The 24,908-nt window shown below is 41.3% G+C and overlaps 1 protein-coding gene across 6 annotated transcripts in view; it reads left to right on the top strand.

Annotated features, from left to right (window-relative positions):
* LDAH (lipid droplet associated hydrolase) overlaps window positions 1-24,268 on the top strand; it is a 173,138-nt gene extending 148,870 nt beyond the window's left edge. For all 6 annotated transcript variants that reach the window (XM_043510187.1, XM_043510188.1, XM_038395683.2 and 3 more), the window contains 2 exons: window positions 4,727-4,809; window positions 21,833-24,268. In XM_043510187.1, coding sequence (XP_043366122.1) covers window positions 4,727-4,809; window positions 21,833-22,024 — 275 coding nt within the window. In that variant the 3' untranslated portion in view covers window positions 22,025-24,268. The remainder of the gene's footprint in view (window positions 1-4,726; window positions 4,810-21,832) is intronic.
* Window positions 24,269-24,908: the final 640 nt, after the last annotated feature.

The raw sequence follows: 24,908 nt of genomic DNA on the forward strand, positions 1-24,908 counted from the left end.
CAGGCCGCAAGCATTTTTATTTGGTTGGCCCCTTGTAGAGAAGGGTGGGTTGGGATAGGGATGTCGGGGGATGTTTTAAATAAAAGATGAATATTCATCATTCACCCAGTACATGGATGTTTTCTGTACCCTTTCCTTTTCGGTTGAGCATTTGAATTATTTACAGGTTCAATTTTTACATAAAAATCTGGAGAAGTGGCTTTTTAAAATATCACCAGTGGCCCTCATAAAATAATAATTAGGAAGAGGAGTAAATTTCACGATGTACTCCAAAAGCATTTTATTTAGGAATTGCCAGATTAGATCAGACCTGAGGCCCATTTTGTCCACTCTTCTGTCTCTGACATTGGCCAGTGCCAGCTGTTTCAGATTAAGGTGTAAAAACCCCTCAGTATGCAGATGTGGGGTGAGCTGCCCTGTACATTAGGTCTCTTCCAGATCTCTAATAGTTAGAGACCAGGTTAAGCCCTTAAGCATGAGGTTTAACATCTCTTGCACCAAAAATATGGTTATACATTTTCCATAGAAATGTCCAATCCCATTTTTAATCTTGTTAAATTCTTCACCTCAGCAACTTCTTGTAGCACTGAGTTCTAAGGTTTAATCACACTGTGTGTGGAAAAAAGTGTTTTTTTTTTAATTTTCCACCTTTTAATTACACTGACTGCCCTCTTGTTCTTGTGTTATGAGACAGCGAAAACAGAAGTTCCCAGTCTATCTTCTCTATACCATATTTCATAGATTTGTATCATATCCTCTCTCTTTTATCGCCTTATTTAAGTGAACAATCCCAATCTTCTCTTCTCTCTTTGTGTGATTTTTTTTTATGTCTTAGATTATTCTCGCCACCTTTCTCTGAATCCACCTAGTTCTGCAATACCCTATATCAGATGGGGTGACCAATGCTGCACACAGTATTCCAGATGAGGCTGCACCATTGATTTATATAAAGACATTTCAGTAGTCTCTGTATTATTCACCATCCCATTCCTTAGGCAACCTAACATCTTTTGCTTTTTTAACTGCAGCTGCACACTGAGCAGAGGTTTTCATTGAACTGTCTACAGTGACCTCCAGGCCTTTTTGAGTTGATACTGTTCAGTTAAAACCCTGTAAGGTATCCAAATAGGTAAACATTTTCCTCCCCACATGGATTACTATATTTATTGACACTGAATTTCATTTGCCCTTACGTTGCCCTTTCACATAACTGGTTTAGGTTTTGTCTGATCCAGACAAACCTAAATAACTTTGTGTCATCTGCAGACGTTGCTACCTCACTACTCAGTCCCCTTTCCAGGTCATTAATAAATTTATTAAACAACACAGGACCTAGTATGGAACCTTGAAGCAACTGCTGTTAACCTTTTGCCATTTAATCTTACCCTTTGTTTTCTGTTTCGTCGCCAGTTTTTAATACAGGCAACACTTTGCCTCTCATTCTGTTACTACTTATCTTCTTTATTAGCCTTTTCTGTGGAACTTTGTCAAAGGCCTTTTGGAAGTCTAAATAAATTACGTCAACTGGTTCTCCTGTATCCACTACTTCATTGATACATTCAAGAATTATAAGAGACTAGTAAAACATGATTTTCCTTTTCAGACTCCATGTTAGTTAGACACCTTCCAGGTGTTTTGTTATTCAGTTTTCAGTTATCATTTCAATCAATTTACCGTGCAGATGTAAGACTTACCAGTCGATAATTCCCTGGTTTACCCCAGGGTCTTTTTAAAATATAGATACAACACTTGCTAGTCTTTGAATCTGGAACAATGGCTATGTTTAATGAGCTTGCAATTTTGTTGTTAGCAGTTCAGCCACTTCTTTTTTAAGCTCCTTCAGAACTCTTGAATACACCATCTGGGCCTGGTGACATGCTTTCTAAATGTTCAGTTTGCTCCAGCAGTAATTTTTCTGACACCTCAGACTCTGAGCGCATCTCATCCTTATTACCAGAAGAGAGCAGGTCCGAAGTAAGAATCTCCCCAACATTCTAATTGATAAAGACCAGGCAAAGAAATCATTTGGCTTCTCAGCAATGTCCTTATCTTCCTTCTTTGTTCCCGTTAGCCCTGATGATCCCACAGGCTTCTCAAGTCTATTGCAGGCTTCATTTCTCTGATATACTTAAAGAATTTCTTGTTCTTTGTTTTTACATCTTGAGCTAATTATGTTGTGATCGCTGTTACTTAGTGGCACAGCCATTGTCACTTCTTGATTAGCTCCTATGTGTTTCCTAAGACATCAAGAATAACCTCTCCTTTTGTGTGCTCTAGAACTGGCTATTCCAAGCAGTCACTGAAAGTGTTTAATATTAAAGTGGCAAGAAATTGTTTCTCTAAACTTTGTCCTGTTGTGCTGTTTAACCCGTTTATGCAGGTAGTTGACTTCTACCTTTATTACCATTTTGCTAGATTTTGCTGCCTCTTTGTAATCCTTCACCGCTGTGCACGCAGTTTCTTTTTCTTGATCCAGAGGCCGGTAGTGTAGCCCGACTGCTATATAGACATTCTCACAGCTCGGGGTTTGTACCCATATCAATTCTACTACATTTCCTAGTTTTCATTGCACTTTAAAGCCAATGTTTTCAAAAATGGCCTCTGATCTGAGGTGCCTTCAACCTGATTTTCAGAGGTGCTGAGCAGCCACCACTCCACTGGGAGCCAACCGAATCTGTAGGTGCTCAGCACTTCTGAAAGTCGTGCTCAATGTGTCTAAACACATCCTGGTTTTCCCAGATACGACCTCTTTTTTGATCCTCTGTCCGGGGGGACGTTTCAAATAAGAGGTAGTGTCTGGAATTTTTGCAAGCAGATGTTGCAGCTCAGAAAGAGCTGTCTCCATGTTCCAACTGGTCCCTTTCCTGCAGTTGTAGATGATTGGTTCCTTCCTTGCAGCCACAGCTGTCAGATCCTGCCCACTCAGGCCCTGTCTTCCCACCCTGGGGAGAGGGAGAGGCAGGGAGGCGTAGACTGATGGCTGACACTGCGCCCTGGGCCTGCACCAGCCACCTTACCACTGTGACAGGGAGTGACACTGCCCCCCACCTCAAGAGTGAGGCCGCAGGTACCAACTTCAGTACCACCATGATACCCTTCCCAGTACTCACACACCTCTGCAGCGGCCCCTGAAATATCCACTCCCAGTACACACACCCCTCCAGCACCCCCACATATCCCTCCCAGTATATACACACATCGCTCCAGCTCCCCCACCAGCACCCCCTGCCTCAGCAGTGTCCTCTTTTTGGGAACCTGAAATATGGTAACCCTAAAGGTGTCTCATTTTGTGCACCCAAAATCATCAGTAGCACATGAAAATTGTAGCCCACAGCTAGGATTTTTGCAGGAGCCTAAGGGAGTTTGGTTCCTAACTCCCACTGAATTTCAGTGGGAATTGGGCAGCCCCGACTCTTTTCTTTTTGTTGTGCAAGTGGTTGCTTCTGTGCTCCCTGAAGAGGAAAAACACACTTTGTAGGCAAAAACCGCAACAGCAACCCAGTATGTCTCAACAAAACCCATCAGTGAGCAATCTGTCACCTCCTGAAGCAGAGATGGGAGAGAGGATTGGCTTAGGTGGGAAGAGGGGAGACAGGAGACTACATAGGCTGCAGGCAGAAGACTTTTTAGATGTCTGTCCTTGCCCTAACTCAGTTTTGCTATCGCTGTTGGGCTGAGCTGACAGCAGGAAATTGCGTGCGGTATCTCTAGCAAGATTGTCAAGTTCCACGTTGGCGGTCAGTAATATTTTTAATGTATATAGCCCCATTCATCCCAATCCTAACAGGTGGCTTCTGGTGCTCTTGCAAATTAGTGGCAAAACTCCCATGGACTTCAACTGGAGCCAGATCAGACTATACACAAAGCACTGCTAGCAACCAAGCAGCCTGGGGGTGGCAGCCAAGAAGACATGGTTGGGAGGAGGGGCCATGGCCAAGTACGCCATGCTAAATCCACAGAGGGCTTCAGGGGGTCTTTTATGTCCATACTGAGCAGACAGGACCCTCTTTTTAGAAAGTCTCTCCTGAAAAACCAGCAGCCAGCACAGTATTAGCCATCATGGATACCAGACCATTATCTCCTCTGGTGATGATTGCTTCTGACAGCCAGTCAGCTCCATTTAGAGTCTGTGTTTGTACAGTACCTAGCACAAAGGAGTCCTGGATTGTGATTGGAACCTCAAGGCACTACCACAATCCATAGAATAAGAATAAGAATAATTAGTAATTAACATTAACTCAGAATTACCTAATTTACAGGACTATTGAGAAAATAAATTACTCTGTATATTTGCAAAGTGCTTTGAAAAAGAAAAAATGCTGTTTGAGTGCTGAGAATTCCATCCATTACTTCTGATTATTCCCAAAGAGCATACTAAAGATCACACCAAGTAATATAAGAATAATTAATTAATACATTACACCTTTTTCTTCACTAATACTTTGGATCACGTAGCCCTCTCAGAAAGTCAATAGCAAAGTGGCTGTGTCGTCTGAATAGTGATAAGTGAATTTCACTTAAAATTATCTAATATGTTGCATGATATTTTAGGGCCCAAGGACCAGTCCTGCGAACACTTTCTATCAGTTGTGTTGCTTTCCGTGGATTGTACAGGATAATAAGTGCACAGCCGGTAGTATCTGTTTGCAGGATTGCGCCCATAGCTTGCTGTAAGTGTAAGAGATTTGCTTTCTAATTCCATTATTGTGCATTTCTTTTTTTTCAGCAAATGTCCTATATATGGCAAGCCAAGAAATGATGAAGGTTGTGGAGAGAGACAGTACAACCATAAAACAAAATTTAAAGAAGGTAACCATTTAATCTTCAGAGTTTTGTGAGATGCCTAATCACTTGGGGACAACTTCTGTGTTCTGTTACACCAGTGTAAATCCAGAGGAATTCCACTGGGTCTGATTTTGATTTCAGACCACTATTATACCAGTGTAACTCCATTGACTTTAGAGGGGTTATTTCTGTTGTACACCAATGTAAAAGAAGACTCAGGCCTGTTGACTCTAATTAGTCTGGCTTTACCCCACTGTAAATGAGAGCAGAATCTGGCCCGTGATATTTTCTACATAAGATCAACTATTATTATTAGACTAGTAACTGAAAACCCATGCTATTACATAGGTGTAGTGCGTAAAGTTGTGTGTAAAAAAGCTGAAAATGTCTGAGAACTTAAAAATTGGACAGTAACAGACCACAAATCCCAGTGGTGATTGAACCTGGTGATATGCTAAACAAAAAGAGCTCCCAAACATACTTGTAGCTGTATTTGTCACTTCACAGTAACTCAAGAGACATTCTAGGCTTCAGAGTGATGTTTGGGGTTGTTGCGTCAGTGGTTGTGTTGATTTGTATGTCAGTTGCATTGTGTTGGGAGAATTGTGTAGATTTGTGTGGGTGAAAAACGAGGGGTGTGTGGTGAGGAGCTACATATTTGGGTTACTGTGTATACTGGTTGTGGTGGTGTTTGTGGGTATAGATGGTTGTGCTGATTTGTGCCTGAGGGATTGTGCTGGAGGATTTATGTTGATTTGTGTGGGTTGCAGTTGGGTGCATGAGTATGGGCAGTTAGGCCAAGTAATCCACCATCTGAGCAGGCTCCCTCACAGAACTAATGAATTTTTTCCATGCAAATAAGCTGTCGAGTAAGTGTGGTGATTGGTTGAGTTACCTCTGACATCACAATGGTCTTGAACTCTTGGCATGGCATAGATACATGCCCTGCTGTCCCTCAGGCAGTGGTGCTGGAACAATTTTTTTGTGGGGGCGCTGAAGGCAGAAACCAAATCTATGTGGGTTGTTATTACTACTTCAAGCCAGTGGGTGCAGCAGCCCCCTAGTTCCAGCACCTCTGCCCTTAGGTGTAATTTGTAAAGTCAAAATAGCAGAGAATTTGAACATTGGATAGTGACAGACTGCAAAATCCAATGATGATTGAACCTGGTGATATTCTGAATAAAAAGAGCTCTCCGCCTTGTTTGTAGCTGCTTCCAATGCTTCACGCTGACTCTACAGACACAGTAGGCTTCAGAGTGCCAATCCTGGACACTTATTGTGTAGAATCAGATTCTGTAGGCTTGATTTTCCACTGCACCTGAAACAGCCCAGGCCCAGTGCAGAGGGGTCAGGGAGACAATAGTGACTCCCTGATCTTCAGCTGCTTGGCTCTGTTATAAGTTAAGGCCAGAGAGGGGCAACTTTGACTTACTCTACTGAGGGACCTTACACCAATTGAAAATCAGGAGTAGCAAAGACTCGCTTAGCCATGCCTCCTCCCTTCCCCATGCTTTTCACACTCTCCCTCCCTGCACCTGCAAGAGTGGTTTCCAGCACTTGACATTGGCAGAGATTTCCTCTCCACAGGATGGGATTCTCCAGTGTAAATCTCCAGCTACTGCAGCTCACCTTGTGCCATGCAATGTAAGCGGGGCAAGGTGAACTTGACAGATCATAGAATGCATAGATCTTTTCTGCTGCGCGCTTCTAAATAGATTTTAATATTTTGAGCGCTAGAAATAAAATACAGCTAGTTGTGTTAGGTAACCAAAAATTTCCACGTACAGACACCAGTGCCGTTATCAATGTTGTCTGTCATTCTTTTCAACACAATTATTCCCTTAAGATGCCCAGACAGTTTTGGCCTGGATGCAGATAGAAAAAGTACAAGATGCAATCTCAACCAATCCTGCAAAAGGGTATGCTCCAGTTCTGATGTTCAGAAAAGTTGCCATGACACTCTCATCATGTAGCACTGGGCTTGTATGATTTTATTTTATTTAAGTCTGCCTTTGTGGGGAAGGACAATTGTCATGTCTCCCTTGGAGAGATTCTTAAAGAAGAAACCAAAGGCCTGATCCTTGCAGGTAGTCTCATTGACTTGACTTAAAGAGAACTAATCATACACTTGATCCAAAGGTCATTAAAGCCATCGGAGACTCCCATTCATTTCAGTGTGCTTTGGATCACACCCCATGTAAGTAAAGCTTTGGAGATTACAAGGGGACTGCTCACATAATAAAGTTAAGCAATGATTTGCAAGATCGGACCTTAGGCACTTTTGAAAATTTTACCTTAATCATATGCTTAACTTTAAGCACATGAGTAGACCCATAGACTTCAATGAGACTATCAATGTACATTATGCGCTTTGCTGGGTCAGAGCCACAGTGCTCATAGCTAGGACCCTACCAAATTCACTGTCCATTTTGGTCAATTTCATAGTCCTAGGATTTTTAAAATCATAAATTTCATGATTTCAGCTATTTAAATCTGAAATTTCATGGTGTTGTAATTGTAGGGGTCCTGACCCAAAAAGGGGTCACAAGGCTACTGTAAGGGGGGTTGCGGTACTGCTACCCTCACTTCTGCACTGCTGCTGGCAGCGGCGCTGTCTTCAGAGCTGGGCAGCTGGAGAGCAGCGGCTGTTGGCAGGGAGCCCAGCTCTGAAGGCAGAGCGGCCGCCAGCAGCAGCGCAGAAGTAAGGATGGCAGGGTACGGTATTACCACCCTTACTGCTGCCTGCAGAGCTGGGCCCTCAGTCAGCAGCCGCCGCTCTCCAGCCACCCAGCTCTGAAGGCAGCAGTGCGGAAGTAAGGGTGGCAATACAGTGACCCCCTAAAATAACATTGCAGCCCCCTCGCAACTCCCTTTTGGGTCAGGACCCCCAATTTGAGAAATGCTGGTCTCCCCCATGAAATCTTTATAGTATAAGGTAAAAGCACACAAAAGACCCGATTTCACAGGGGCAGACCAGATTTCACGGTCCGTGATGCGTTCTTCATGGCCGTGAATTTGGTAGGGCCCTACTTATAGCTATGTAGTTCCATTGAATTCAGTGGGACTGCTCACATGCTTCAGGTTACACACATGCTTATTTCCCTTGCGGAATCAGAACCTATGATAACAGTTTGCAGGTGCCTTTGTCTGCTTTAGTCAGTGTTTTCTTGACGCTGTCAATCTATGCAATGCCTTGGCATGCAGGAACCTTTGAAACCCTGTATTAACTTTGTTTTCTTGATTCCACTGTGTCGTCACACTTCTAAAATGGCAAATGTACCCAAGAAAGTGAAACGCTGAGGCGAGGTTCTAGGCAGCTGGCAAGCCAAAGAAGAAGCAGAAACAAATGTGAGGTTAAATGCCTTTCTTTTTTTATTCTTCCGTCTAGTAATTTCTGGGAATGTGAGAATTAGGGAAAAAATCCGAGTTGGCCTTAAGTTGAATTGAAAGTATATTGACAGTAAAAATGGGTTTAATTTATAAAGGTTGGAAGTTTATAAAAATAGGAACTATAATCCATGTTGCTATAGAGTTGGCAAGTTGTCGCTTCAAAAAATTTATACTGTTTAGTAGTCAGTGTGATCATAAGTTAAAAGCCAACCTTAACACCTGACTGTGCCAGCTGCTGTGAAATAGAAAAGTTATTTCTGGATCATATTTTCATGTTGTATTCTGAAGGAGAGAGAAGAAGAGACATTAAATTATTCCAGTCTCTCTTCATGAAGATTTAAGTGTAATTCTTAGTAGTTGGGGAGTAATAGAAAATATGTTTCTCTTCAGACCTAAGGTTCCCAGCTGTAGCTCACGAAAGCTTATGCTCTAATAAATTTGTTAGTCTCTAAGGTGCCACAAGTACTCCTTTTCTTTTAGTCTAACAATGCTAATTGATCAGATGTTTTGTGGGGTTTGGAACATTATTTGGGTCATTAGTTGAGGCATTTCACTTGCAAACTTCTAAAGAGGGAAAATATGCACATTCAATGGCAGTGGCAATGGAATTGTATGCAGAAAATGGAGATTTCCTTTTTCCCATATAATTATGGTGGATTTTTTAAAATTGGGGCATGAATATTGTTAATGAAAACCAAGCAGTGAGTGAATGTCCAATAGGCTCGGTATTGCAGCACCATCAAGAGTTATGTTAAATTAGAAAATCCAGACAAATAAGGTAGGGTTTAGTGATGCAAGACTAATTTAGCTATGGGGGTTAATTATTGTTAGCTGATTATCCTTGAGCCAGCTGAATAACACCTACTCCCTTTCCTTCACTGTAATAACACCTACTCCCTTTCCTAATAGAAACTGGAAGCACAGATACTGTACTAGAGGAAGTTTATTGTGATTTTTACAAAAAAGAAAGTGTGCTGTAATTCAATATTGGTAAAAGACGAATCAACACTGAACATCACAATCTTTGCAAGTGTAAGGAAAAGTCAAAAGAAAGGGTAAATGGCTGTAGCAGATTTTCCACAAGGTAGATGTGATAAGCAGTAACATTACTGCATAGTGTCCCCAAATTATGTTTAACTCTTTTAAGTATATGCCTGGGCTTTTTTTAAGGCCTGATCTTGTAAGTCTTACTTGTGACTTATCTTTATTCATATGAGCAGTCCTGTGACCATCAATGGGAATGCACTCTTAAAAAAGGACTAATATCTCTGCTTCTAAGGCTTCCAAGAGAATGCATTTAGTAAATACTTGCACTCTGGTTTTATAGAAATTCTCCCAATTTTTGTCCCATTTTATCACACCCCGTGTGCAGTGGTTCATGGCTGTTTTTTCCTGTTGGACCTGATCCAGAGCCCACCCCTGCCCCTAGGCTTCAGATCCTGAGCTCTAGCCCAAGCCGAACATCTACACAGCTGTTTTTAGCACCATAGTATGTAGACCCGGGCTCTGAGACTAGCTGCCACAGGATCCTGCTTGCTGTGTAGATGTACCCATAGTCATAGATGAAGAAAAATAGAGCCCAGTGTTAGGAGTGTCAGCTTTGCTCTGCCTGGCCTGGCCTTTTTCACTGTGGGTCACAATGGGCTAGATGCTGCTGCCCTCGCTCATTTTTCCCCTTCAGCTGTCATGTTGAAGTCAACGGAACTGCTCACCAAGGACCAGATTTCGATAGCCTTACTCAAGTTGAGTAGCACCCTACTCCATGGCAATCCCAATGACCTAGGGGTGGTGAGGTCCTGTTGAATGTGAGTAAGGGTATCAGAATCTGGTCTGGAGTGAGCAAGGGTGGCAGAATCTGACCATATATTTCTAAAACTTCAACAGTGGTTTTCAAATCCTTGGTTTTTTATTTTGATGTTTAGACAAACTTTCCGTATGAGATTGCATATTACTGACATGGCTAAATATATATTGCAAAGCACTTTATTTAAGATTTTAAAAATAATCTGTATTATGTAAAGGGCTGTTCCAGTCTCCCTTATTTATGAACAAATCCTATACATTCTTTATTAAAAACATATTTTTTATCCCATAGTCTTTGAGTCTCAGGCACTGTAAGTATATAGTTCTCTGTGTAATCTTTGGTCCACATGCATAGCTGCTTTTAGCATTATTAACAGATATTTTTGCATGAGGTTGCACTGAAGCAAAGAGAGAGTGAACAAACTTCCCTGTTGTCCAGACATATACTTTCCATAAACCCTGGTGGGGATTAGGCATGAACACCAAGGAGTCTACTATATGCAGTGTATTCCATAGCATGAAACATATCGCAGAATGCAGAGGAAACACGGCCTACAGAATTATGTAGCCACGTGTACAGAACCCACTTTTCAGAACTCAGCACCTTCCTCACATTGAAAACTGGGTTTCAGTTGCCTTTCAGCTCTCAGTTTTTACAGAGAAGCTGATTTTATTTACTTAGGTTTCACAAATCCTAGCACTTTCCTTAATGTTGTTTTTTTAAACCCTCACAAATAATTAAGATAATTAATTGACCTGTCCCCTTACAACATTACCACAAGCCAGACAAGTAACTATTAAAAATAATGTCCTGCTCTGCAGATGGACAACCAGCCCATTTGCAAAGTCCCAGCAAACAAACAAAAATTGCTTTATAGTGTGCCTGGAAAGTGAACAAATCTGGGATCTGACAAAGCTAACTAGGGAGCAAGGTCCAAAGGGTTTGCCATCACACCCATTGATCTTGACTGCAGCAATATCGCAGGGGGAGTGAGGCGATGTCTCAAAGAACCAGGTCCCAAACCGTTTCGAGTATTATACGTTAAAGCCAACACTTTGAATTCCACCCAGAAACGGATTGGTGAAGCCAAAGCACTGCTGAGGCAAATCCAAAACTGGAAAAGAGCATCCCAGACCAATCCATTTCTGTCTCATTTACATTATGCTCCTGGCAGGAGGAGGAGGCACTTCCACAAATCTTTTTATACATCTTGACGGAGACAAAAATTAATCCTGGGCTAAAGTCTTTTAAACCAAGTTCCACCCAAGAGCAAATTAGACTATTGACTAGTTACTGTGGAGCGACCCTTCAGGGAGGAACGCTGCTGCTTTATCCAGTGAATTCATGGGGGCGTAATAATAGAGTTATCATTTCTGACATCAGGATTTTTCAGTGAGGATACTGATACTAGCTTGATTGCAGTGGCACATGTGCCACCAGTTTATATCAACTCAGTGCCAATCCTTTGTTCTGTGCCATCAGTTGGAGTAGTGCTTGCCCAAGGAGTAGGGTTCTAAAATTGTACACTGTGTTGTGTACAAAATTCCAGAAAGATAAAGGAAATTGTGTTGAATTCAATGGATATTTTTAGCTATTTTTGTATGTTTGTTTGTTTGTTTGTTTTCAGTATTGACCTATGAGAGCCATAAGGAAATTCCACCCTCAATAATTTATACTTTTTTTGAACTGTCATACACACTAAAATAAATGCCGATAGAGTCAACTGCAGGAAATCTTTACTGTTTTCTTAGAAACTCTTTAAAATGTAAACATCCTGTTGATATCAATCTCAGATTCTCCTAGTGTTTACACAGCAGCTGCTATCATTAAGCGGGGTCTCGCAGAAGAGCTGATAATACTGTATGCAGACAACATTTAAGGAGTTAAAGTTAAAAATACTTATAATAACTTCAGAGTAAAACAGCTTACAAGAACGTTGTAGTTACTACTATATGAAACTCAAAAAATTCAGCATTAAGATTAAACTTAACCCCCAAAACTTAAAAATATTGAAATACACAGTTAAAACCGTAAGTCTGTCCATGTAGAGAAATTCTGAGAAAAAACAGACCGCTTTGTTCATTCACAAGCAACAGGTGCCTCTCATGAGGGATCACATAAGCTAAAATGCCTTACCCATAGGATTACCAACTCTCACAAAGTAAGTTTTTAGCACTCATGGTGTCAGCTACAACATGTGAATCCTACATGTTCCAAGACCAGAAGGAAAATAATAAGAATCCCAAATGTATTGTTTTTTCCCCTTAAATCTCAAGTTTTTGTAAGCCAGTCTTGTGAATATTGGGACCTGACTCATGTTTTTTGAATGCTTGGGTTGGCAATAGTGTACTCATAATGGTATAGTGATTGTACTGACTCAGGTCAACTCTACAGCCACACATGGGCCAGAGGAAAAGATGTACTTTACAGATTCCCAATTACACAAAGAGCATACTGAAGGCCAACGTTCCCCACTCTTGATGAAGAAGAGTCCATGTGCCTCCAGCTACTTATGTTTCATTAATTACGGGGCTACTTAATCTAAATGCAGTAAAACCTGCCTTCGCGACCATCTCTGAAGAGAGACCACCTGTCATGAGTGACTACTTGCAGAGGCCATGGAACATTTTCCCCCTATAATTTAACTGTGAAGAATCTGTGAAGAGTAACAACCTGTCATCTGTGACTAGCGACCACATTTTCTTACTCCCTTCCATAAAAACACACCTGTAGGAGGAACCAATCTTCCTTACTTCTGTGTCGCTGCTGGCGGCGACGTTGCCTTCAGAGCTAGGTGCTTGGCTAGCAGCTGCTGCTCTCTGGCCACCCAGCTTTGAAGGCAGAACAGAGAACAGCAGTTGCTGGCTGGGTGCCCAGCTCTGAAGGCAGTACCGCTACCAGCAGCACAGAAGTAAGGGTGGCATGGCATGGTATTGCCACCCTTCTCTGCTGCTGCTGGCACTGGTACGGCCTTCAGAGCTGGGCACCCAGCCAGCAGCCCCTGCTCTGCAGCCACCCAGCTCTGAAGGCAGCGCAGAAGGGTGGCGATACCACAAACCCCCTACAATAGCCTTGCAACCCCCTTTTGGGTCTGGACCCCCAATTTGAGAAATGCTGTGTACTTTTGTATACTCTGCTGTACTACTGTATTAATAAACCCACCAAGAGATTTTAAATACAGTACAGTATTGTATTGTATACTATATGTAATGTTCATTCAGAAGGCGATTCAAATTAAACATGAAACATGGGTAACAATAGTAGCCTTTTTCTGCATCGTAAAAGTGCCCATTTTACAGCAAACCTTTGAAGAGAGACCACATCTTACAAGTCACCACTTTTGCTAACTCCCATGAGGTATCGCTCTTGGCAGGTTTTACTGTATGCAGCCTGGAGGTAAAGAAAGTCTTCCATAAAGTGCTAGCTGCAGTGGAGAATGTTCATTCCCAAACAGTCACCAGATTGTATGGAGGGACAGAGTACCAGCAGGCTCAATAAGCAAAAGAATTGGGGAAAGGAGTAAAGGGCCACAAAGTGGACCAGAGCCAAGCAATTGATCTTAAAAGGAGGACAAGTTTGAATTGCAGAGAAAACTATTGTTGTTTAAATAAGGTCTGAATGAGTTGGGATTAATGGCAAAGTTCATCTACAGTGTTCTTGGCAATGTAGTGTGTAGGTGAAGAGTTCTGTTGATTTACCCTTTACAGAGAGAATTTCAAAGTTACAAATGACAATTAGATACCGACCTCCCATTGACTTTCGTTGGTGCCTTAATTCCATGTATGCCTTTGAAAATCTCGCCCCCTAATTGTGACCTACATTTTAGATTGTATGGCACAATCCATTCAACACCTGGATTCAGGTAGCAGAATTGACTATCAGAAAACAAATGTGGATTCTAACAAAGTTCAGGTTTCAGAGTAGCAGCCGTTTTAGTCTGTATTCGCAAATAGAAAAGGAGTACTTGTGGCACCTTAGAGAATAACAAATTTATTTGAGCATAAGCATTCGTGAGCAAGCTTATGCTCAAATAAACAAAGTTCAGGAATCAGACAGCTGCAGCGGTATAGGAGCTAGCAAACAGAGCTCTAAACAGGGGAGTTTGAGTGGGAGTTCTGTTGGAGGAGAAGGTAGTTGTACTTGGTTTTGTATTTTTAGTATTTGTGTGTGTGTGTGTGTGTGTGTGTAGGGGTTTTGTGCTGGGAGAGCAGCTGAGCCTGATTAGGGGGTGGGGCTTTGTGCTGAGAGAGCAGCTGAGCCCTGCTTAGGGGGTGGGGCTTCTGACTAGGGGCCCTATAAAGGTAGCCAGCCAGTCAGGCAGTGGCACAGACAGCTGCAGTGGCACAGGAGCTAGCAAACGGGAGTTTGAGTGGGAGATTGCAAGGGGAGTTTGGCTTGTGGTGCTTGTTTGGGGTTTGCTTTTGCTGGGGGGGGTGTGGTCTTTTTGGTGTGGCTTGTGTTTCCCAGATTAACAGGATTTAGGTGGGAAGGAGATGACAGATACAGAGGCAGCTGTGGGAGTGACTCCTGTAGTGAAAGACACATTGAGGATGACTGGATGTGGAAGCTGTGGTATGTACATGATCCTGGAGGGGGGAACCGGTAAGAGTTTTTTCTGCATGAAATGTCGTCTGATAGAGCTGATGGAGGAAAAGATCCGAGGTTTGGAGATGCAGGTGGAAAGTCTGGTTGAGTTTAGGAAGGGGTTTGAGCAGATAATGGAGCAAAGATATGAGGTATCTGAAGGGAAAAGCTCAGACTCACAGATGGAAGCAGGGCTGGGGAATTTTGAGGAGAGACTGGATGAGGAAAGTGGTCAGTGGAAACATGTGACTCAAAGAACCAGGCAGAGGAAAAGATGGGCTAGTGAAGGAGAAATAGAGCTTAGGAACAGGTTTGCAGAGTTGGAAAATGAAGAAGGGCTCAGCAGGTACTTGTTGAAGGTGGAAGGGTAAGGAAGAAGAGAAGAGAGGCTAGTCCTATAGAAAAAGGGGAAGAGTCAAGGGAGACTACACCAAATATGAGCCCCAGGAGGATACAGGATGGGTTGAAGAGGATTGTAAGGGAAAATAGGAATGGAAAGAACTTGCAGCCAGAGGGAACAGGGGAGAGACTGGAGAATAGCACTGTCACCAGGAAAAGGCAGGTCTATGTGATCAGGGACTCTTTATTGAGAAGAATAGACAGGCCTGTAACTAGAGCTGATCCTGAGAATAGAAGGGTGTGCTGTCTTCCGGGTGCTAAGATACGGGATGTAGACCTGAGGTTGAAAAGGATCCTAAAGGGAGCAGGAAAGAATCCCCTAGTTATCCTTCATGTGGGAACAAATGATACAGCCAGATTCTCGCTGGAAAGTATCAAGGGAGACTATGGTAGGCTGGGGAAGACACTTAAGGAAATTGAGGCTCAGGTGATCTTTAGCGGGATCCTTCCTGTTCCTAGAGAAGGGCAACAAAGGTCTGACAAGATTATGACTGTCAACAGATGGCTTAGGCAGTGGTGCTATAAGGAGGGCTTTGGGATGTATGGCCACTGGGAGGCATTCACGGACAGAGGTCAATTCTCTCGGGATGGACTTCATCTGAGTAGGGAAGGAAATAGACTTCTAGGATCGAGGCTGGCACAACTGATAAAGAGAGCTTTAAACTAGGAATTGGGGGGAGATGGATGGGAGATGTCCAGAAAATCTCCACGCCAGATTTTAGCATTGAGAGGGAAGAAGATGAAGTAAGAAAGGATACAGCCATGGGTAGGAGAATGTATATAAGGAGCGAGGGCGGTGTGGATACTAGTCTAATAGGTTATACTGGCTGTAGAATGACTGTGCCTAATAGGGTACAAAATGTGAGCGAGTCCAAACAGCAAAAATTAAGATATTTGTACACCAATGCGAGGAGTCTAGGTAACAAAATGGAGGAACTAGAGCTACTGGTGCAGGAAGTGAAACCAGATATTATAGGGATAACAGAAACATGGTGGAATAGTAGTCATGACTGGACTACAGGTATTGAAGGGTATGTGCTGTTTAGGAAAGACAGAAACAAAGGTAAAGGGGGTGGAGTAGCATTGTATATCAATGATGAGGTAGAATGTAAAGAAGAAGCGATGCAATGGATAAGACAGAGTCCGTCTGGGCAAAAATTACATTGGGGAAGAAAACGAGTAAAGCCTCTCCCACGATAGTGCTTGGGGTGTGCTATAGACCTCCGGGATCTAATTTGGATATGGATAGAGCCCTTTTTAATGTCTTTAATCAAGTAAATACTAATGGAAACTGCATGATCATGGGAGACTTTAACTTCCCAGATATAGACTGGAGGACCAGTGCTAGTAATAATAATAGGGCTCAGATTTTCCTAGATGTGATAGCTGATAGATTCCTTCATCAAGTAGTTGCTGAACCGACTAGAGGGGATGCCATTTTAGATTTAATTTTGGTGAGTAGCGAGGACCTCATAGAAGAAATGGTTGTAGGGGACAATCTTGGCTCAAGTGATCATGAGCTAATTCAGTTCAAACTAAATGGAAGGATTAACAAAAATAAATCTGCAACTAGGGTTTTTGATTTCAAAAGGGCTGACTTTCAAAAATTAAGGAAATTAGTTAGGGAAGTGGATTGGACTGAAGAACTTATGGATCTAAAGGTAGAGGAGGCCTGGGATTACTTTAAATCAAAACTGCAGAAGCTATCGGAAGCCTGTATCCCAAGAAAGGGGAAAAAATTCATAGGAAGGAGTTGTAGACCAAGCTGGATGAGCAAGCATCTTAGAGAGGTGATTATGAAGAAGCAGAAAGCATACAGGGAGTGGAAGATGGGAGGGATCAGCAAGGAACGCTACCTAATTGAGGTCAGAAGATGTAGGGATAAAGTGAGACAGGCTAAAAGTCGAGTAGAGTTGGACCTTGCAAAGGGAATTAAAACCAATAGTAAAAGGTTCTATAGCCATATAAATAAGAAGAAAACTAAGAAGGAAGAAGTGGGGCCGCTTAACACTGAGGATGGAGCGGAGGCTAAAGATAATCTAGGCATGGCCCAATATCTAAACAAATACTTTGCCTCAGTCTTTAATAAGGCTAAAGAGGATCTTGGGGATAATGGTAGCATGACAAATGGGAAGGAGGATATAGAGGTAGATATTACCATATCAGAGGTAGAAGCGAATCTGAAACAGCTTAATGGGATTAAATCGGGGGGCCCAGATAATCTTCATCCAAGAATATTAAAGGAATTGGCACCTGAAATTGCAAGCCCATTAGCAAGAATTTTTAATGAAACTGTAAACTCAGGAATAGTACCGAATGATTGGAGAATTGCTAATATAGTTCCTATTTTTAAGAAAGGGAAAAAAAGTGATCCGGGTAACTACAGGCCAGTTAGTTTGACATCTGTAGTATGCAAGGTCCTGGAAAAAATTTTGAAGGAGAAATTAGTTAAGGACATTGAAGTCAATGGTAAATGGGACAAAATATAACATGGTTTTACAAAAGGTAGATCGTGCCAAACCAATCTAATCTCCTTTTTTGAAAAAGTAACAGATTTTTTAGATAAAGGAAATGCAGTGGATCTAATTTACCTAGATTTCAGTAAGGCATTTGATACCATGCCACATGGGGAATTATTAGTTAAATTGGAGAAGATGGGGATCAATATGAACATCAAAAGGTGGATAAGGAATTGGTTAAAGGGGAGACTGCAACGGGTCCTACTGAAAGGCGAACTGTCAGGTTGGAGGGAGGTTACCAGTGGAGTTCCTCAGGGATCGGTTTTGGGACCAATCTTATTTAATCTTTTTATTACTGACCTTGGCACAAAAAGTGGGAGTGTGCTAATAAAGTTTGCAGATGATACAAAGCTGGGAGATTCGCCAATTCGGAGAAGGATCAGGATATTGTACAGGAGGATCTGGATGACCTTGTAAACTGGAGTAATAGTAATAAGATGAAATTTAATAATGAGAAGTGTAAGGTTATGCATTTAGGGATTAATAACAAGAATTTTAGTTATAAGTTGGGGACACATCAATTAGAAGTAACGGAAGAGGAGAAGGACCTTGGAGTATTGGTTGATCATAGGTTGACTATGAGCTGCCAATGTGATATGGCTGTGAAAAAAGCTAATGCGGTTTTGGGATGCATCAGGAGAGGCATTTCCAGTAGGGATAAGGAGGTTTTAGTACCGTTATACAAGGCACTGGTGAGACCTCACCTAGAATACTGTGTGCAGTTCTGGTCTCCCATTTTTAAAAAGGATGAATTCAAACTGGAGCAGGTACAGAGAAGGGCTACTAGGATGATCCGAGGAATGGAAAACTTGTCTTATGAAAGGAGACTTAAGGAGCTTGGCTTGTTTAGCCTAACTAAAAGAAGGTTGAGGGGAGATATGATTGCTCTCTATAAATATATCAGAGGGATAAATATAGGAGAGGGAGAGGAATTATTTCAGCTCAGCACCAATGTGGACACAAGAACAAATGGGTATAAACTGGCCACCAGGAAGTTTAGACTTGAAATCAGATGAAGGTTTTTAACCATCAGAGGAGTGAAGTTTTGGAATAACCTTCCAAGGGAAGCAGTGGGGGCAAAAGATCTATCTGGTTTTAAGATTCTACTCGATAAGTTTATGGAGGAGATGGTATGATGGGATAATGGGATTTTGGTAAGTAATTGATCTTTAAATATTCAGGGTAAATAGGCCAAATCCCCTGGGATGGGATATTAGATGGATGGGATCTGATTTACTATAGAAAATTCTTTCCTGGGTATCTGGCTGGTGAATCTTGCCCATGTGCTCAGGGTTTAGCTGATTGCCATATTTGGGGTCGGGAAGGAATTTTCCTCCAGGGCAGATTGGAGAGGCCCTGGGGGTTTTTTTGCCTTCCTCTGTAGCATGGGGCATGGTTGACTGGAGGGAGGCTTCTCTGCTCCTTGAAGTTTTGAACCATGATTTAAGGACTTCAATAGCTCAGACCTGGGTGTGGTTTTTCATAGGAGTGGGTGGGTGACATTCTGTGGCCTGCGCTGTGCAGAAGGTCGGACTAGATGATCAGAATGGTCCCTTCTGACCTTAGTATCTATGAATCTATGAATTTCTAATTAGAATATTTGTGAATATACGTTTTATTTATATTAAAGTGGCATGGCTGCTAATCCCACCTATTATTAAGATTACATAACACTGCCCATTGCGAGACTCTGTGTTCAGTTGCTTAATTGTGTTTATGTTAAACACGTGTGCGTGTGCCTAGATGTATAACTTGTATTAGTTACGTGTCCACTAAAGACATACAGTTCTGATACAGCCAGTATTCCACTGTATCCAAAAATTGAGTTGGTGAGCCTTAATGAGAGGAAAACAAATGAGACACAAACATGTAACATTTTGTAAAATGTCATCCATAATGAATTTTTGGCCCCTTGCCCACCTCTACTCCAGTATACAATGAGGTACATTTATTTCTACTTCAAATTGTTGCAGAATGGTTTAAAATTAAAACAATTGAAGCTTTTTTGTGATTAAAAACAATCTTGTTTGTCTCCTGATTTGTTTGTGTTGCTCAGTTATGCGCTGAAGCTCAGAAATGAAATATGCAACAAATGTAATTAATGTAATTGGACCAAGCTGTACATGTGACCCATTGAGAAATGAACATATTTTTCGTACTTGCATTCAGACATTTTAGCATAAAGCATCATTTTTGGACCCATTCTTGCACATTTTCAAGATCTTGCGACTTTGCTGTCTGTAATCCCTTCAAAAAGCTGGTTATGAAAATTTGAGACGTTACCAGAAGAGTTATGAAATGATTTCTAAGAAAGAGACATTTTCACTTTCCTAGTAGAGCAGAAGATGGTCCATTGGTTATGGCATTAACTTTGGACTTCGGAGCCCTGGCCTCAGATTCCTGCTCTGCCAGAGACATCCTGTGTGACCTTGGACAACTCATTTACCGTCTCTTAGCCTAGGTTACCCATCGATAAAAGGGGATAATACCTCACAGGGTGTTATGAAGATAAATACATTAAAGATTGTGAGGTGCTCAGGTACTATGATAATAGGTATAGGATAAGTAGATAAAATAGACAGACAACACGTAGCATGTTTTGCATCAATTACAAGGTCTAGTTCCAACTGGATGATGATGATGATGAGGTAGTGTTTACCAGCAACACATAGTAGTTAAAAGCAAAATCTCCTATCTTTTTAGGCAAAACTCTACACTGCAAGGCAGCTGGGATGAACTGCCAAGTCAGTATATATGTACCACATAGAGATATGCCAGTACCTGTGCAGTGCAGTGATTGGCACCCTCTGAATACCTAAATTAAATAGAATAGGATAGATTCTTTGATTTCTGGACCTCTATAAGCAGAAACTCCCAAGCTAGAAATGAATTAACTCCAGGCAGGCCACTGGTTGCTACACAACAGTCTGGTGTGCTTAACATGCAGATTAAGTGAGATTGAATCCAATATATCTATTTTTCTCATCCGTATTGGGCTAGGTAAGTGATGAACAGACCCTGCCATTTTAGTGTCTTACTTTACACTTTAAAAATGTAATGCTTTCTAAGGCTCGATCCTGTAAAGGGATAACTCATGCAACTGAAATTGCACAGGCCTCAGTGTTTGCTATTCAGGATTTCAATTACGTTGATGTTTTTGGTATGTAGCTTTTGCAGCATTAGTGAGTGATGGGACCCAAAAAAAGTCTGTTTTCTTCTGCTAGAGATCTCATAATTGGGGGAACTTTTCTGGTCACTTCTTTCCATATGCAGTTGCCCTGACAGTTGCAGCAGAGGTTGGATAACGGCATCTTGACAGTTGCTGAAGCATTTTAGAAAAGAATCCCGGCAATCGACCTTTTCTAGATCAGCTCCAGTATTTTTTTAGAATCCATCTTCGTAGTTCCCTCCCTTCATAGCTTTATTAAGAGCACAAAGAGAAGACAGGAGGATAAAATAATTGGGGCTGCCACTTTTATTTTCCTGACAGAGTGTAGCTCATTTTCTCTACCAAATGTATAAGCCTCTATCCTCTGGTAACATGTCATAATTGTTAACTTGTGGACATTGTCCTATGATGATCCCACTGTACATTTAAATATAAAATGGTAGGATGAAAAAATAGATCTTTTTAAATTCCTTTTCCTTCTTACACTTCCTTTTTAAATAATGAGGAACCTGTACAGTGTCTGATTAGCGGTCATTTTGCTTTCATCATCAATGTGATGACTGGAACAACGTTTCTGGTGGTTCAACATCTTTCTTGGTATATGGAAGAAAGAAGGTGATATGTTTATATGTAAATTGTATCAAGCCAGATCCTGAACTCGTGTAAATTGATTTCAATTGAGCTGTGCCAGCGGAGGATCTGGCCTTTAGATTTAATTTTTCTTTATATACGGTAGTGTTAAAGAATATTTAATGTGTATCTAGTCCCAACCTAACTGGTCATTTCTTACTAGACAGAATCATTGGAAAACCCTCCCTTAATAACGTAGAAAACTCTAACTAGATGCTGTTAAGAAGCCTATAGTCTGCCCTGGTGAGGCATGGACTTGATGATCTAATGGGTCTAACAGGGTTTTCAATCTCAAATAATAATGAAAATCTTCTCCCTTACCAAGCACTCGTCCACTTGATTTCACAACACTTTACAAAATATCATCATCCCTAGTTTTGCAGATGGGGAAACAGGCATAGCGAAGTAAAGTGATTTTATCATGATCAGTAGCCGGGCTGCTGGATCATGCCACTTCCCTTAATTTCTAGGATTCTGTGTTGCTCTTTTATTTGACTGTTGCTCCCCCCTTCCCTTTTCAAATGAATGTTTTCTCTATGCTTTTATTTCTAGCTGATTTTTTATTATGGAGTTGCAGACAACTGGTGCCCACAACAGTATTTTGAAGAGATCAAGATGGATTTTCCGGATGGGGACATTCGGCTCTGTGAGAAGGGAATCCGCCATGCTTTTGTCCTAGATGCCAGCAGAGAGATGGCGGCCATGATTACAGACTGGGTACAAGACATTCTGACCAGATTATAAACACTCATTCAGTGAATAATGACAAGGAAAAAAACGTTACCTGTTGGTGAATGTGTAATTCTCTTTCAGATTCTGACACTAATTTTTCTGTGCAATATAGATTATGGCTTGTTTTCTACTGAGACATCTTACAGAAGGATAAAGTCCCACTGACTGGTCTAAAGTATAGCTCCATCAACACAATAATTTTGGATCCCCATGCTGTTCCAGCAGTGCTCTACAAGGCATTTCAGGGATTCTATCAAATATAGAGCAGGACTTTGCAGAGTATGAAATATTTATCAGCTGATAGCACTATCCACAAATTGGTATGAGAACCACCAAAACCTCTCTCTGGACACATGGCTGGTAAGTGCTAGAAGAGCTACAAATTCAAAATGAGAGCAGGAAAAGGACAGGCCCAAGGTCAGAAGTGTCAAAGTGGAATGTCTCAAGTTAAATACCTAAATCTATATTCATTCACTTACATAAGTGGCGTGGTTCTCAGAGGTACTGCACACCCACTGCAGTCAATGGGAACGGCATGTGTTAAGCGTCTTTAAAAAATCAAGCCACTTTTATCATGTCCCTAAATATAGATTTAAGTCCCTAACTCTAGAGGGATGCAAGATTAAAACTTTTGACCCAAATGCACAAGTTGAATGAATTCACAATAAGAAAATGGCCAACATTTCTGTCACAACTGGATGTGCATATGAAATTTCATGAACCATTTTAAAACATATTGGGCCAAATCCTCAGCTGGTGTAAATAAGCATAGCTTCATCAGTTTGCACCAGCTGAGGATCTGCTCCTTACTCTAATACATTACTAATAAATACACTTCATCATCATCATGCACACTCCTTCGTCCTTTTATTTCACTTCAATTTAGATTGCAAACAGCGCAAAAAAAAATCTATCATTTGAGAAAATGACTCAAAGCTAAGAATGAAAACTCTATAGGCATGGGAGCAGAAATTGCCAAGAGAGACAAGTGGAATCAGGAATAACGTCCTGACAGTGAGATTGTGAAATAGTCTTCAAAGGAAAAGATATAAGCCCAATCCCCAGAGACACTTAAAAATAGAAAAAGCATTTGATAATATAGTGTAAGGAGCAATCCTTTCCTGGCAGGGAGATAGATGACCTAATATGTCTTTTTCATCTCTGACTTGTATGATCCATTAAGAATTTAAATAAGGCACTATGGGAGATGATAGAGAAATCCTGTATGATGCAGGAGGTCAGACTGGATAACCCAAGAATTCTCTTCTTGCTATTCCTTTATATGATTACACACACGGTCATTTCTGTTTAAGTTCCTTTGTTACTTTCTGGTATTTAAAGGCAAACTGTAGCGGAATCCAATTTCCAGGTTTTTGTGGACTTGTCTTCAGAACTCCAGGATTGTATAACAGCTGGTACACCAATGAATTTATGGATGATGTTTGTGGATGATGTTAATGAAACAGAAGATGATGCTTAAGGTTGAAATGTTAGGCAATCTGTGGTGGCATAAGATGAATGTGTGTGAGGCAATTGTCCCAGACTGTTCTGTGAAACTAACCTGGTCGGGGTTATTACAACTCATAGAAGCTGCCTTCCCTCAGCAGGACCATAGTGGCAATAGAATATATGTTGTTGCCTTATATGGTCATAACAACTGCAACAACAAAAATCACTGTGCCCAGTTTTGAAATCTACAGTTATGTGTGGTCAAACAGCCCCCAGATGCTGATATGCAGTCATTTTAGATGTTCTTTCTCCTGCGGCTTCTGAACCAATGTGCAGGGTGAAGCATATATATGTATGTTAGCAACAAATGTCAGCACTGAGTTCAGTAGATTCTTCTGTAATTACGTGTTGATATGATTGAATAAAATGTTCATTCCTTGCAATATATTGAATTGAATAGCTGGGTATGGAATCAGTTTGTAAACATTCAGCTGTGTTAAGTGGCCCTTCCAGAGGTAGAAAATCTTGCCATAATAAGAGACTACAAGCAACCATTGAAGCCTGGAAACTGAAACTCTTGTTCACAGTGTATTATTCATATACAGAAGATGGGGAACTGACTTCACAATACATGAACTTCGTGTGTTCTTTTTATATTGTTCCTCTCTTGTGCCCTGTTAAATGATGATAGTAAATCCCACTGAATGCACTGAGACCTATCATGTGGGTAGAGATGGTCAGTAACTGCCAGATCTGCTGCTAAATAATCCCTTATGACTTTATTAAATCTGTTTGCTCTAAGGCTAATGAGAATTTTATGAATCAATCAATTCCTTCCTCTTGGGAGCTGATTCCACATGGTTGAAGTCTGGAAATATGTGACTCTGCTCAATGCTAACAAGAAGGAGCCTAGTTTTCAGAAATGCTGACCCACCTCCACCCCCCCCCACTCCGTCCCGCACATCTTGTTAAAGCCAATGGGAACTAATCAGCACCTCTGAAAATCAAGCTCTATTTATTGTGCTGACGGATCTGATCTGCAGTATGAGAAATATTATTCTTTTCACGCTGAGTGCAACAGGCTTTTCACCGGGAAAATCCAACTCTTCTGGTGCTAAGGGGTTAGCCAAGATCCAAAGCACAGAACTTCAAAAGAGACCATGGGCCAAACATGCCAGCTTACCATAAGAATATGGTGAAACCTTGCTAATTTGCACTAATGACTAGTGACCGATTGTAAATTAATTAATTTTGTGAATTAGGCCCTGATCCAGTCAAGCACTAAAGCTCATGTTTCACTTGTGAATAGCCTCATTGACTTCAACGGGACTTCAGCTGATGCTTAAGTGCTTTGTTGAGTAAGTAGGAGATGTTGCATATCTAACATTAAACATAAGATAAGTGTTTTGCTCAGTTGGGGCCTTTTGGAGCAAGTGAACAAACACAG

Source organism: Dermochelys coriacea, chromosome 3 (genome assembly GCF_009764565.3).
Source record: "Dermochelys coriacea isolate rDerCor1 chromosome 3, rDerCor1.pri.v4, whole genome shotgun sequence".
NCBI classification, from domain to species: domain Eukaryota; kingdom Metazoa; phylum Chordata; order Testudines; family Dermochelyidae; genus Dermochelys; species Dermochelys coriacea.